We start from the raw sequence: 15159 nt of genomic DNA, 5'->3' as shown, positions 1-15159 counted from the left end.
ATGCACAGGAAGAACTGAAGACTAATGGAGAGACAGAAGGGCTGACACATCAAGAAAAGGCTTTGGAAGAAGATCAGCTGGAAGATGAAACAACGGAAAACGAAAAGGCAAATGCAGAAGAAATGTTGGACAACAGTGGGACTCACACAGAGCCAGAGATGTCAAAGGAACAACTGGAGGATGACCAACAAGACAGAGATAAGGAACAAGAGCCTGAAGAACAACATATCGAGTCTTTGAAATCTGATCAATCAATACATTTGAAAACATCTGCAGGGTCTAAAGAGCTCGAGGAAGAAGAAACAGTGCTCGGCAGTTCAACCACATTTGATGCCAAACTGGTTCCTGAAGAACCAACAATTGAGGACACCATTGTTTTAAATGAGGGTTCCCCCACTACAGAGCTGAACGCAAATGTTGTTGAAAGTAAACTTGACGTCTTGGATATTCTTGGAACTGTAGAAACCGTCTTTCATGAAAAAGAGCAGACAATGAAAAGCAAAGTGAAAGCTCGAAAGGTACTTGACGCATAGGAGTTCCCACTGAAGTGCTAGCACAAAGCTTCCAGTTGTCCACCCTGTAGCAGTGTTGGCTTTGAGCTTGTGACTTCGCCTTTCCAGACCCGGAGTGTCTGCTTTTGTCCTATAGTAACTTTGTCTTTGTATCGCTCCCTCTCCATCCCGCATCTAAAAATGTTTTTGTTGTTTAGCTATGTGTTTTCTACGACATGAACATCTCTTTGTTGTTTCTGTAGACGTCTGGCCGTGGTTCTGGTACCCCCTCTCAAAGAGAACATGAGCTCCAAAAAGAGAACCTCAGGTTGTCCACAGAGAACCTGGAGCTTCGTTTCCAACTGGAGCAAGCAAACAAGGACCTGCCTCGATTAAAAGTACACAGTAAAATCTAAATTATTGATGTTAAACAAAACATTTGAAGAGTTCAGATGCAAAAGCCGCTAAACACCACCTCCATCAAAAATTAGATATTGAGCAAATGCTGTCCGCACATAGTATAAGTTCATCAAATACTTTCTCTTCAAATCCGCTAAATCCCAATGTCAGCCCATTTAAAAATACCAGTCCGTTGGCAGAAACCTCTAAATGGGTCAATGACGTGAGGGGTCATTTTTCTGTCCAAAGGCCTTAAAGGGTTCAGTTCACCCAAAAATTAAAATTCTGTCATTTATTACTCACCCTCATGTTGTTCTACACCCGTAAGACCTTCGTTAATCTTCGGTACACAAATTAAGATATTTTAGTTGAAATCCGATGACTCAGTGAGGCCTCCACAGGGAGCAATGTCACTTCCTCTGTCAAGATCCATAAAGGTACTAAAAACATATTTAAATCAGTTCATGTGAGTACAGTGGTTCAATATTAATATTATAAAGTGACGAGAATATTTTTGGTGCGCCAAAAAAACCAAAATAACGACTTATTTAGTGATGGCCGATTTCAAAACACTGCTTCAGGAAGCTTCGGAGCATCATGAATCAGTGTGTCGAATCATGATTCGGATCACGTGTCAAACTGCTGAAATCACGTGACTTTGGCGCTCCGAACAGCTGATTCGACACACTGATTCTTTTATGATCTGAAGCTTCATGAAGCAGTGTTTTGAAATCGGCCATCACTAAATAAGTCGTTTTTTTTTTTTTTTTTTTTTTTAAATATTCTCGTCGCTTTATAATATTAATATTGAACCACTGTACTCACATGAACTGATTTAAATGTGTTTTTAGTACATTAATGGATCTTGAGAGAGGAAATGTCATTGCTGGCTATGCAGGCCTCACTGAGCCAACAAAAATATCTTAATTTGTGTTCTGAAGATGAACGAAGGTCTTACGGGTGTGGAACAGCATGAGGGTGAGTAATAAATGACAGAATTTTCATTTTTGGGTGAACTAACCCTTTAATAATAATAAAAAAACAAAGATATGACATCCAAATTATGTAAGGTAGTACAACTAGATCTCTTTTATTGAATCCAAAAGGTTTTAATTATATTTTGCTACATATAAAGATATTTTAAAGATTTTGAAGTGTCAAAAGGTCATTCGGTTTAACCGTTCAAAAGCCAATACAGCCATTTCATTTGTGATTAAAATACCTTAAAATGTAATAAATGTATATATTTTTTATTCTGTCATGATTTTATAACATCATATATCAACATAGTGCAACACGGTATTAAAATTATGTGTAGAAGTCGTTGCTTTGTTATGAGAAAGAATGTCCGAAAAATGAATTTCATTGATGTCATTTGGAGTAACCAATATAAAGGGACCATTTTGGATCAAGTCATGCGGTCAATATCATGTGACAGGATGTGACATCTTTCAGACACCTGCACAGGACCACATGATCATGAATTAAAGTAACTAACTCTCTCTTAACTATTTGAAAAATTCATGTTTTCACTTGCTCATACGCATGTCCCGAAACATCAGGTCATTCGGTACAACCGCTATAAAACATGGAAAATGTTGTAATATTTTAAAAATTTGTACTAAATATGAAATGTTTGATTGTCCTTTTGTCAGCTAGCAAGATATCAGTCTTTTAACATTTTTTGAAAATATCGTCATTCGGTATAACCAAAAGTGTCATTCGGTAAAACCTAAATTTTGGTTAAACCAAATGACTTTTTTTGGTGACAAATTTTGTCCATCTTGTAAAAAATGACAAAAGCAGTATTAATTTATTATAAAAACCACATAATCTCATTGTTAACACTTAATAAAACTTTTACTTACTTACTCGTCAATGACCCATACGCCACTTCCCTTTGTCAGCAAAAGCCCACACAAGAACCAATCGGAAGACGCAAATTGAATCATATGATTTCAAGATAAATGACGGTGTGCACATGAGCCGGCTTTCAATTAACGACCTGCAAGTTTTTTTATGTTTTGTCCGTCGTTACAGTGGCAATAACAGGATTTCGCAAGTAGCAAGTAAACACAACAGTGTTCCTTTTGCTGCTGTAAAACTGACAAAGATGTTGGCTTAGAGGTTTTTGCGAAAAAAGCACGCATTGACTTTGCTGGTTTTGCAGTAAAAGACAGTCAAATTTGTTAAATACCAATGAATTGACTAAAGTGACATTTTTGAAAATAAGGCATTTCAATAACTGACTAATAACCTTTTCATTGTTATTAAAGTGAAATTACTGAACCTAAAAATATGAGCCTGGTATAACAAAATGCTCATTTAAAAGAAAACGTCAGACGGACTTAGAGGTTTTTGCATCTGAACTCTTCATTTTAACACCCTAGCAACTGCATAACAACTTATTAACATTTTATTGTGAAATTAAAATCCTAAAACCTGCATCATTTAACCTAAATTATTCAATCTGTTGTACTTACTTTCCTCTCCCTGTAATGAAAGGATCAGGTGTCTGACCTCAAAGAGATGTGCAGTGTTTTGAAGAAGGAGAAAGCTGAAGTGGAGAAGAGACTCAGTTATATTCGTGGGGTAGGTAGCAGCATGTCTGATCTCTTCAAACACTGATCCTCTCATCTCCCTCATTCACATTTTTTGCTCCTCTCATACAGTCTGGTCGTAGCGGGAAAACAGTACCTGAGCTGGAGAAGACTATCGCACTCATGAAGAAGGTAGTGGAGAAAGTTCAGAAAGAGAATGAGAGCTTAAAGAAGACATCAGAGGCCAATGTGCGGGAGCAGCTTGCAAAACTGGAACAGGACCATGTGAAACTTAAGGTGCATATTGTGAACATTATTCACAAGTTTGGGGTTGGTAGGATTTTTTTAATGTTTTTGAAACCTCATGCTCATCAAGGCTGACTCAAAAATACAGTAAAATCAGTAATATTATGAAATGTTATTATAATTTCAAATAAGTTTTGTATTTTAATATATATTTTAAATATAATTTATTACTGTGATGACAAAGCTGAATTTTCAGCATCATTACTCCAGTCTTCAGTGTCACATGATCTTTCAGAAATCATTCTAAGAGCTGTTTACACTACACCATTTTCAACTAAAAACTGAATTTTTTTATGCGTTTTGGCCATTCATTTATACAACAGTGGTGTTTTGGTGGCCTGAAAATGGGTTTCAAAGTGGAAGTTTTTGAAAACGATTCAGTTATCATCTCTTCGTGTAAACTGCAAAAACACGAATCTGTGAAAACGGTGACGTCTCTCACATGCGTTTTACTTGTTTAGTCTATCCACCTTATTTTTCAACGCTGAAATAAGGTGGTTTCTGTGAATCTGTGAGACTTCCGTGTGAACAGAGATGGTTTTGAAAATGTTGTCATCTGTACGAAGAAAGAACTTTTAGGTTTTTAGTACATCTTTGTCGTGTAAACATACCCTAATATGCTCAAGAAACATTTCTTATTATTATCAATGTTGAAAACAGTTGCTGCTTAAAAGGATAGTTCACCCAAAAATGAAATTTTGCTGTTAATTTAATCACCCTCCTCAGGCAATCCAAGATGTAGGTGACTTTTTTTCTTCAGTAGAACAGTAAAGAAGATTTTTAGATGAAACCGTGGTTCTTGGTGATTCATACAATGCAAGTCAATGGCTACCGTCACTTTGAGAGTCAAAAAAACATATACAGGCAAAACAGAATTAATACCCTTGGCTCCTGATGATACATTGAGGTCTTATGATGCAAAACGATTGGTCTGTTCAAGAAACTGAATATTATTTACAGCATTTATTACCTGTAATCCACAGTCTCAGCAAACGGTCCTGAGCGTGTTCACGATAGTCTGAAGCGCGAGCTTCCTGTCACGTTATGATGTATGCGCAGGAGCTCAACAGCAAATTTTTATTTTTTTGGTGAACTATTTTTGTGGAAATTATATATTTTATTTCAGGATTCTTTGATGAATAGAAAGTTCAAAAGAACAGCATTTATTTGAAATAGAAATTTGTCACTTTTGATCAATTTAATGAATCTTTGCTAAATATACAGGTGCTGGTCATATAATTAGAATATCGTGAAAAAGTTCATTTTTTAATTGTAAATTATTTTAAAAATGAAACTTTCATATATTCTAGATTCCCTACATGTAAAGTAAAACATTTCAAAAGTTTTTTTTTTTTTTTTTTTTAATTTTGATGATTAGAGCGTACAGCTCATGAAAGTCCAAAATCCAGTATCTCAAAATATTAGAATATTTCCTAAGATCAATCAAAAAATCAAAGATTTTCAAAACAGAAAAGTTCAAGTTCTTTAAAGTATGTTCATTTGTACACTCAATACTTGGTTGGCAGCACATATTACAGCAAATTACTTGCTCCTAGCACAAATTACAGCATCAGTGAAGTGTGGCATGGAAGTGATCAGCCTGTGGCACTGCTGAGGCACTATTGAGCCTTCAGATCATCTGTATATTGTTGGATCGACTGTTTCTCATCTTTCTCTTGAAAAAATTCCGTAGATTCAGGGGTCAGGCATGTTGGCTGGCCAATAAAACACAGTAATATCATGGTCATCAAACCACTTGTAAGTGGTTTTTGCACTGTGGGCAGGTGCTAAAGTCCTGCTGGAAAAGGAAATCAGCATCTCCATAAAGCTTGTCAGCAGATGGAAGCATAAAGTGCTCCAAAATCTCCTGGAAGATGGCTGCATTGACTTTGCACTTGATAAAACACAATGGACCAACACCAGCAGATGTCACGGCCCCCCAAATCATTACTAACTTCAGAAACTTCCCATTAGACTTCAAGCAGCTTGTATTCTGTGCCTCTCCAGCCTTCCTTCAGACTCTGGGACCATGATTTCAACATGAAATGCAAAATTTACTTTTATCTGAAAAGAGGACTTTCAACCACTGTTCACTGTCCAGTTCTTTTTCTCCTTAGCCCAGGTAAGATGCTTCTGACGTTGTTTCTGTTTCAGAAGTGGCTTGGTAGTCCTTTTCCTGAAGATGTCTGAGTGTGGTGACTCTTGATGCGCTGACTCCGGCTTCATTTGACTCATTGTGAAGCTCTCCCAAGTGTCTGAATTGGCTTTACTTGACAGTATTCTCAAGCTTGTGGTCATCCCTGTTGCTTGTGCACCTTTGCCTACCCAATTTCTTCCTTCTGTTCAACTTTGCATTTAATATGCTTTGATACATCACTCTGTAAACAGCCACCACATTCAGTAATGACCTTCTGTGACTTACTCTCTTTGTGGAGGGTGTCAATGATTGTCTCCTGGACCATTGCCAAGTCAGCAGTCTTCCCCATTAGTGTGGTTTCAAAGAACAAGAGATGCCTGGAATTTATACTGTAGGTCATTTAATGAAACTCAAATGTAAATATTCTAATATTTTGAGATACTGGATTTTGGACTTTCATTAGCTGTACGCTCTAATCAACGAATTAAAAAAAAGAACTTTTGAAATGTTTTACTTTACATGTAGGGAATCTAGTATAAATTAAAGTTTCAATAAAATAATTAACTTTTTCACGATATTCTAATTATATGACCAGCACCTGTAAATATTAATTTCTATTAAAAAAATCCTACTCACCCCAAACTTTTCAACTGTTTATTTTGTGGAAACAACACAAGATAGTGATATCGTTTTGTTCAAGTACGTCATTCTTTTCTACATTCTGTAATATTGTGCAACTCAATTTTTTTCTCTTTTTACAGTCAGAATATGAAAAGCTGAAAGGAAAACAAGAGGAACAGCTAAACGCAAGACTTGAGTCAAAAACCAAGGGCATTGAGAAAATCATGATGGAAAATGAACGCTTACGTAAAGACATTAAAAAGGTTTATTTATTTTTTAATAATTTTCATTACCTTCATGTCAGTAAAACTTTAATGTATGTCTCCTTAATATATCACGTCTAAGATTCATGTTTTTGTGATAAATAACAGGAAGCAGAAGCTGCAGAAAAGCTGAGGGTCATAAAGGCCAGCCTTGAAGTAGCCAATGAGAAACTAAAGGCGGAGCTTGAGGAGACCAATCAGAGACTGTTATTAGCACAATCGAAGGGGTCATCTTTAGAGGGGGCAGACAGCAAAACCTGGAAATCTTCAGTTGTGACTAGGTAGTACATTTGAGTACTCCTTTATCAATTTCATCATCATGTAAGTTCATTATTCATTTTTCCCTACACAGGTTATTTGAAAACAAGATGAAAGGTCTTGAGACTGAAATCGCTAAGAAAAACTCCAGCATATCAGAACTGAAGATACAGCTAAAAGAGGCTAATGAGAAACAGCATGCCACACAACACACTGTCAGCCAGCTGAAGGAACAAGTGAGGCGCTGATCCTTCTTCAACTAATCATTAAAATCACCATATTCTGCAATCACTGTATAATTAAAAGTTGCTGTGTGAGTTTTTTGGAACGACTTGAAAGTCTGGTAGTGTGTGACCCTCAATTGTTTAGTGTATGATTTCCAGATTTTTTTTTTCTCTCTGTAACCATTTCCAAAGTCATGAAATGGATGTCCAGTGTTTTAAAATCTGTTGTTTTTAAAAGCTGTGTAGTGTATTCCAGCTTTAATATGCACATAAATTTTTTTCCAAAGATCTAATAACCTAATGTGTATTAACAGGTGGAACTGCTTAAAAATATCCCTGTGGAAGCGACCACTGATGAAGGGCTTGCCAGAGAGTATCAGTCAGTGAGGTGAAGCACTCAACAGGCAGAATATCCATTCACTTCAAAGTACACAAAATGACTCAAAACTCAATCATTGCCAAATACATCCCATTTAGATTGGCCAATAAACAACTTGAGAGGGAGAAAGCTCAACTTCTTCGCCAGATCCAAAGGTACGACGAGCAGTTTGGAACCAGCAAAGTAGGACCAGGTAAGAGCGCCATTGTTTTTTTGTTTTGTTTTTTACAATATTTCATATTGTACAAGACGACATGACACATACTATGTCATCCACTGTTTTGTAGGATACAATGAGCTTCAGGAACAAATTAAGGCCGCAAATACCGAAAAGAAGAAATTACAGGTATTCCAAGAGAAAAAAATCTCAAAATAATCTGCTGGTTTTTAAATCAAGTCACATTATAAATGCTTTCATTTTAGGATGAAGTGAGGAAACTGACCAAAGAGCTGAAAAGCTTTGACCCGACTTTTTTCGAGGAACTTGAGGATCTTAAATTTAATTACAATGAGGAGGTGAAGAAAAACATCATCCTGGAGGAACAGCTCAAGAAACTGTCAAAACGGTTTGGTGTGGCGGTTCCCGTAGACATGTCTATCAGCTAACAGACCATCAGATCATTTTCAGGTCATTAGATTTTATTGCTACTGCTTATTTAGAGCGAAATATGTACATGTAACTTTATATTCAAGTACAATTAAGTTGAAGTGTTTTATAAGTAGAAGTAGGTACATATTTATTTTTTTAGTAAAATATTAAGACATTTTCATATAAAGTTAGGTTTTACAATATTTGTTATTTGTGGCCTTACTAGCAAGAACTGAAAGGTTTTTCTCTTTTTGCATGTATAATTATCAATCACTGCCTCATTTTTGAGGCTCCTTAGATGTAATAAACATCAGTTTGCTCCATTTATTTATATACATATTCCTGAACGTCTTTTGAAACCTATTTAAAAAAAAAAACTACTATTCTCTAAAAGAAAGGAAAAAGTGCAAAATATAAAGCAATCACAGCATTGGCATACATCACATATCTAAGTGCATATATGAGCAAGGTGTAAATGGGAATTCGGAACAGGCAGTTTTGACCAATATTGAGTGTTGGCAAACCAGTCTTCACTCTGGTTATAAACAGATGTAGTAGGAATGTTTGGTAGTTTGATTTTATGGGATCAGGGTTCAAACTGAATGTCCTGTATACAGCTGAAAAGTTGTCCATTTATGCTGGAGAATGATTTGAACAAGTCCTTCTCGGAAGCATCTGGATCAGTTTCATCCACATGGACGACCACAGGTCTGGTGTTCAGGAAGGTGTCACAAACAGGCCATTTCAGACCGAGATGATGGCGGTGTATCTGAAGATAAGATTTAAACGGTTAGTTCACACAAAAACAAAATTTCTGTTCTAAACCCGTAAGACCTTCGTTCATCTTCGGAACACAAATTAAGATATTTTTGATGAAATCCAAGAGGTTTCTGATCCCCAAGAGAAAGCAATGTAATTACTACATTCAAGGTCTAGAAAAGCAGTAAAGACATTATTAAAATAGTCCACGTGACTACAGTGGTTCATCCTTAATGTTATAAAGCGACGAGAATACTTTTTGTGCGCCAAAACAATTTTAACAATTTCTTCTCTTCCCTGTCAGTCTCCTACGTTGTAGACACAGTGCAGCACTTCCAGGTTCTACGTTTTCGCTGACGTTTAACGCCTCGTGACTAAACAACGGGCGCCAATGTGAGTGTGCACACCGACGTGAAAAACGCGAGGCGTAAAAGCGTCATTTTTTAAAGGTGCCCTAGAATCAGAATTTGAATTTATCTTGGCATAGTTGAATAACAAGAGTTCAGTAAATGGAAAAGACATACATTGAGTTTCAAACCCCATTGCTTCCTCCTTCTTATGTAAATCTCATTTGTTTAAAAGACTTCCAGAAAACACTCGGCTCTCAACATAACACCGACTGTTACGTAACAGTCGGGATCATTAATATGTACGCCCCCAATATTTGCATATATGCCAGCCCATTCGACGCATTAGACAAGGAAAGGCAGTATTCACGTCTGGATCTGTGCACAGACAAGGTAAGCAAGCAAGAACAACAGCGAAAAATGGCAGATGGAGCAATAATAACTGACATGATCCATGATATCATGATATTTTTAGTGATATTTGTGAATTGTCTTTCTAAATGTTTCGTTAGCATGTTGCTAATGTACTGTTAAATGTGGTTAAAGTTACCATCGTTTCTTACTGTATTCACGGAGACGAGAGTCGTTGCTATTTTCATTTTTAAACATTTGCAGTCTGTATAATGCATAAACACAACTTAATTCTTTATAAATCTCTCCAACAGTGTGTAATGTTAGCTTTAGCCACGGAGCATAGCCTCAAACTCACACAGAATCAAACGTAACCATCTAAATAAATACTTTACTCACATAATTCAAAGCATGCATACAGCATACATGACAAACATCTTGTAAAGATCCATTTGAGGGTTATATTAGCTGTGTGAACTTTGTTTATGCGATGTATATATAGTCGAGAGCTCATGGGGCAGAGGGAGCGCATCTCTTAAAGGGGCCGTGCTGAAAAAATCAGTGCATAGTTAATGATGCCCCAAAATAGGCAGCTAAAAAAATGTATTAAAAAAAATCTATGGGGTTTTTTGAGCTGAAACTTCACAGACACATTCAAGGGACACCTAGGACTTATATTACATCTTGTAAAAAAACAATCTAGGGCACCTTTAAAAAACGCCTCGGGTTCGTTTTTTTTGGTTTGACGCGCCACATTAAAAACTGTCCGACCAATGAGATTGGTGCTTTTGTTCATGTGCCTGGAGCTGCTGAAGTTACAGTAAAACACGACTTGGTGGCGCTCAAGCACAAAACAGTCTTGCCGAGCACACAAGACGACGAAGAGAAAGTAAGTAGACGAGGAAGACCCCTACAAACTATCCCTGCGTCTCAAACAGCTCCCTAGCTTCCTTGGTCGTGTATCAGTATACCATTTAAACGAATGTGGCCGACTCCCTGATCAGTGCCCTGACTAGTGAACTAGGGAGCTGATTGAGACGAACGCTATGGGTGCTCTGCCAGTTCTTGGCCATACCAATAGATGTGTATTATTTCTGTATTTTTGCTGTTTTTTTTTTCTTTTACATTCAAGAAATATAGTTGAGAATGTCTATTTCATAAATGTTTATTTGCACTACTGTTTCTGACTACCATCTCTCATATATATGCTGCATTTTTATCTTCTTCAACTTTATTAATATCATAAATATGTTTATTTGCACTACCGTTAAGCACAAGCGCCACATACTGTCAGGGAGTGAATTTGCATGTCGCTTGGGTGTGAACACAAAAAAAAACTTCTCGAAAAACGCTGGCGATAAACGCGTGCAATATTCGTCCCGGTGTGTACAGGCCTTAAGAACGCCCTTTAACACGATTTGATCTGAAGGAAATCTGAATATTGGCAACAAAAGAGTGGTGTTTACTTATGATCCCCTTATTTACCTTAACCAGTGTCCCGTCATCACAGTGCCAAACTATTCCCTCCACTCGCCCCTCTTGGCATTCCTGAAACCAGGAATACAGCTGCTGGAATTCCACTGGAGGAGGGTTCCGGATGCGCAGGACCCCGTGAGGCACCAGAACATGGACTGGATGCTTCTTACTTCCCAAACCTACAGAATCCCAAAGTCAGTTGCATCCAAAAGCAACAGAATTCTAGATGGTTTTCTTACTTCCTAAACATTAACACTAACATTCAAAAGATATTATTGCTTTTATCCCTCAAGGATGCATTAAATTGATCAAAATTGACAGTTAGTTTTAAAGTTTGATGGAAATAAATGTTGTGATCTTGTATTGACAATGCAAGAGGTGAGCACTCTGTAAAGTCTCCTCCAGCACTTCCCAAAGACTTAAACTGAGGTTAAGGTCTGGACTCAGAGGTTCATTCATGTGTGATAATGATTCTGAACCCTGAAATGATGATGAACCCTGATGAATACTGGCACTGTCATCCTGGAATATGGCAATGATTCTGACATGGTTGATTAGGAAATGAAAAGCTATACACTCCATCTCCCAAAAAAAATATGGCCAAATATAAAAAATTCTAGAAACAATAATCATTGTAATAATGATTAATTCATAGATTCTTAAGTATTTGTCTATTAAAATCCAAACAGCAACTTTTTTTTTTATTGGCCGGGCAGTGTATAATTATATCATTAATAGAAAAGTATTATTAAAAATTGTAATAATATTTCACAATATTACAGTTGTATTTTTGATCAAAGAAACACAACCTTGGTGAACATAAGGAGACTTATTTCAAAAACATAAAAAAAAAAAAAAAAGTTAACAACCCCAAACTTTTAAACTCCATTATACTTGCCATATGGATTTCCATTAACGTTGGTCCCGATAAGCTCAAGGGTTTGCTCCATGAGGTCTGCCAGAGGAACGCTGACAATTTCAAGCAATCCTTCTTCATCCTCATGTGTCTTCAGGACAAGGGCAACACCAACATCATAGTTGACCACAGAGGCGTGCCAGCAATACTGCCTGTTGGTAAGATCCACCGGAACCCAACCTTCATGACAAAGAGATATAACTATCCCATCAGCTGCCTTTATTTTCAAGTAGTATAACACGCAACAAGAAGATGAGAAACAAGTGCGTGTTTCAGAGATGCCAACCCACCGGGTATGTGTCCATGTTCGTCAGGCACTGGATGACCGTTATCTTGTTTGACTCTGTGAGCAGCGATCCAGGATTCTGGCACTTCTCGGAAATCTTCATCTACGTTCCACACAAATCCTGTTATTTAGCAGAGAATCAAAATATCTGATGTTTAGCACTTTTCATTTTCATTCACTGATTTGACAGTTTCCTGTTGAAATAATACTATAATATTCATTTTAATATTTATACAAGTTAAATAGCAAGACAAGAAATTAAATTAAAAAAAAAAATCTCAAATTATTTAGACTGAAATACCTTTACAGGTCTTCTGCGAATACTGATACTTTTTGAATCTCTTGTCCGCCTGCTTGGTGGGTTTCCGATCCAAGCGAGCCCAGAGACAAGGTTCCCCTTACAAAAAAAAAAAAAAAAGGAATTATTACTTTTCTTCAGCAAAGACACATTAAATTAGTCAAAAATGACAGCAAAGGCATTTATAACGTAGTTCACTGTCAAGCCACGCAATATCGCGTTCATTATCGAAGGCGATTCATCTGAACGTGATATTGCGTGGCTTGTCAGTGATCTACGGCTCTGTCTATTAAATGCCGCTACATTTGAAAGCAGGTGATGGCGATTTAGCGGTAATCAGGGAACCGGCTTTACTGACGAAATGCGCGTGACAATCGCATGCGATATATCGCCCAGCCCTACAAGCAGCATGACTGTTTTCAACATTGACAATAATGTTTCCTGAGCACAAAAATAAGCATACTGAAATGATTTCTGAAGGATCAAGTTAAGATTTAGCTTTGCTATCACAGGAATTAGTTACATTTTAAAATATATTAAAGCTGCAGTCTGTAAGTTTTGCCTCTTTATCGCCATCTCTGTTTTAAACCTGCAATTGCAGTTATTTGCAGAATTATCATCTTTATGTGGGTTGTGCATCGGCACGCCTCCTCAGAGCAGATGAATCTAATGTTTTGAGGAGAATGTGTGGCTGTCAGTCTCCGCACCGGTGGATACTGTACTTCGGAATCACAGATCGTACCAAAATAAGAATTTTCAACGGAAAACATCATTTGAACAAGTAAGTAACAAATCTGCCACTTTTGTTCTGACCAACTGAGAAAAAAAAAACATTACAATAAATCACGCTGCCAATGGTGATTAAACCTAACGATCGCTTAGCTCGGATCACATCAAACCGTGCAAATTATTGTCAAACTTTGTTCTCAAATTGTTAATGTTAACAACATCAGCATTGTGTGACTACATGTATTTCGTGTGTATTAGCGTTACTTTTAGATTTCAATTTCTGTACAGTCTAATCTTTAACGTTAATTTGTCATACCATACAATCCGCCATCATAAGTTTAATTATTGCAGCTGCTTTGAGAAAGGGATATAAATGATTCGCCATCCTCACATGCATATAGCCTACTAGCTGGGAATCGTTCTTTATGTAAACATACGTGACATAATATGCAAGATGCATGCTCGTGCATTTCCGAGATGCATTTCCCGTGGAAACCTACCAGTACCACTCGAATTATAAAACATTAGTACAAGCTCACCGCTGTGAATCGGGCTAAGATAAGGAGATAGTTTTGAACACTGGCTGGTTATGTACTTGCTCAAAAGTTGACTTTGAATCATTTTTAACCAAAAAAAGTTACGGACTGCAGCTTTAAAATAGAATTGTAAAATCGTTTATTGTTGATCAAATAAATGGTGTCACAGGTCATGAGTCATTTTTGAGCCAGATTCTACCGTTGTAAGTGGTGACATAGCAGCATGTCCCATCAATCTTCTCAGTTGCTACTGCACAGTGAATGCCTGACTCAAGAGCAGCAGGGTTCACGTTCTCAGTGGCCACCACCTGGAACTGCTGCACGGGAATAAGAGAATGACAGCATGTAAAATCTGCTAATAATCAATCCACTCTCCTATTTACAATGCAGGATGCAATATATACGTTTTATGTAATTGTATAGCACTTTTAGATTAGCCCGTTGCTTTTGAATGGGTTTTATGAATAAACTTTTTGACAGGCATATAGCTTAGGGGGCAGTTTTTTCCATTCAATGCACTGATAAAATAATAGATATGAAAACATGTGAAAAATGATGACGCTGACAGAAAGCATGCGCCATATTGTAATGCACTGCCTCGTTTTGCAATCGTAATGCATTTACAACGTTTACGGGGTTTTTGTGATTTAAAAAAAATATATATATGTACTGTAACAAAAATGCTGATTTTTTTTTTTCACCCACCTGGCAGTCGCGTTTTCTGGATGGTTCGTTTCTCACTTCCGTCAGGAAAACACATGGGATCTTCTGCTGCACTGAACCCAGACGCCGCATTATCACTTATGTTAATCAGCTTTAATTAGCGGTGTGTTGCTTTACAGACTGAATATGGACTGATTTCAACACATCATCAGGTCAGCCATTCACATGGTCCAGTGCTATTTTGTTCAGACTTCCTCTCATTCTGTAGACTGTAATGTTAAGTTGATCATTGTCGCCATCTATTGGGACGGAGAATGAACTGTTTGTTTTTATATTGAGCAGGTTTTATGTGCATGAAAGCCCGTTTCTAACAAATACTTTTTAATATTTTATTTTAAAACGGTTTAAAAATGAAAATTCGTTAATCTTCGGAACACAAATTAAGATATTTTAGTTGAAAACCGATGGCTCAGTGAGGCCTGCATAGCCAGCAATGACATTTCCTCTCTCAAGATCCATAAAGGTACTAAAAACACATCTAAATCAGTTCATGTGAGTACAGTGGTTCAATATTAATATTATAAAGCGACG

The 15159-nt window shown here is 37.0% G+C and overlaps 2 protein-coding genes across 4 annotated transcripts in view; one reads left to right on the top strand and one right to left on the bottom strand.

The window, feature by feature from the left end:
• The window catches only part of cep290 (centrosomal protein 290), a 40170-nt gene extending 31636 nt beyond the window's left edge, over nt 1-8534 (top strand). For both annotated transcript variants that reach the window (XM_048159352.1, XM_048159351.1), the window contains 10 exons: nt 755-889; nt 3396-3482; nt 3563-3727; nt 6635-6757; nt 6866-7038; nt 7110-7251; nt 7554-7627; nt 7717-7811; nt 7906-7964; nt 8042-8534. In XM_048159352.1, coding sequence (XP_048015309.1) covers nt 755-889; nt 3396-3482; nt 3563-3727; nt 6635-6757; nt 6866-7038; nt 7110-7251; nt 7554-7627; nt 7717-7811; nt 7906-7964; nt 8042-8224 — 1236 coding nt within the window. In that variant the 3' untranslated portion in view covers nt 8225-8534. The remainder of the gene's footprint in view (nt 1-754; nt 890-3395; nt 3483-3562; nt 3728-6634; nt 6758-6865; nt 7039-7109; nt 7252-7553; nt 7628-7716; nt 7812-7905; nt 7965-8041) is intronic.
• lg15h12orf29 (linkage group 15 C12orf29 homolog) lies at nt 8240-14973 on the bottom strand. 2 transcript variants are annotated; one of them, XM_048159355.1, is made up of 7 exons: nt 14611-14973; nt 14105-14219; nt 12644-12739; nt 12347-12463; nt 12039-12236; nt 11150-11319; nt 8240-8976 (listed from the first exon to the last, which is right to left on the bottom strand). In XM_048159355.1, exons 1-7 carry the CDS (start codon nt 14698-14700, stop codon nt 8794-8796), a joined length of 969 nt encoding a protein of 322 aa, XP_048015312.1. In that variant the 5' UTR covers nt 14701-14973; the 3' UTR covers nt 8240-8793. The 2 variants fall into 2 exon arrangements, with proteins under 2 accessions (XP_048015312.1, XP_048015311.1); XM_048159354.1 differs by having other exon boundaries at nt 14105-14222; nt 14611-14962.
• Nucleotides 14974-15159: the final 186 nt, after the last annotated feature.

Source organism: Megalobrama amblycephala, linkage group LG15, assembly GCF_018812025.1.
Source record: "Megalobrama amblycephala isolate DHTTF-2021 linkage group LG15, ASM1881202v1, whole genome shotgun sequence".
Taxonomy (NCBI): Eukaryota; Metazoa; Chordata; class Actinopteri; order Cypriniformes; family Xenocyprididae; genus Megalobrama; species Megalobrama amblycephala.
Note: the sequence above shows the minus strand (reverse complement) of the source record. Positions and strands in the feature narration are given on the sequence as shown.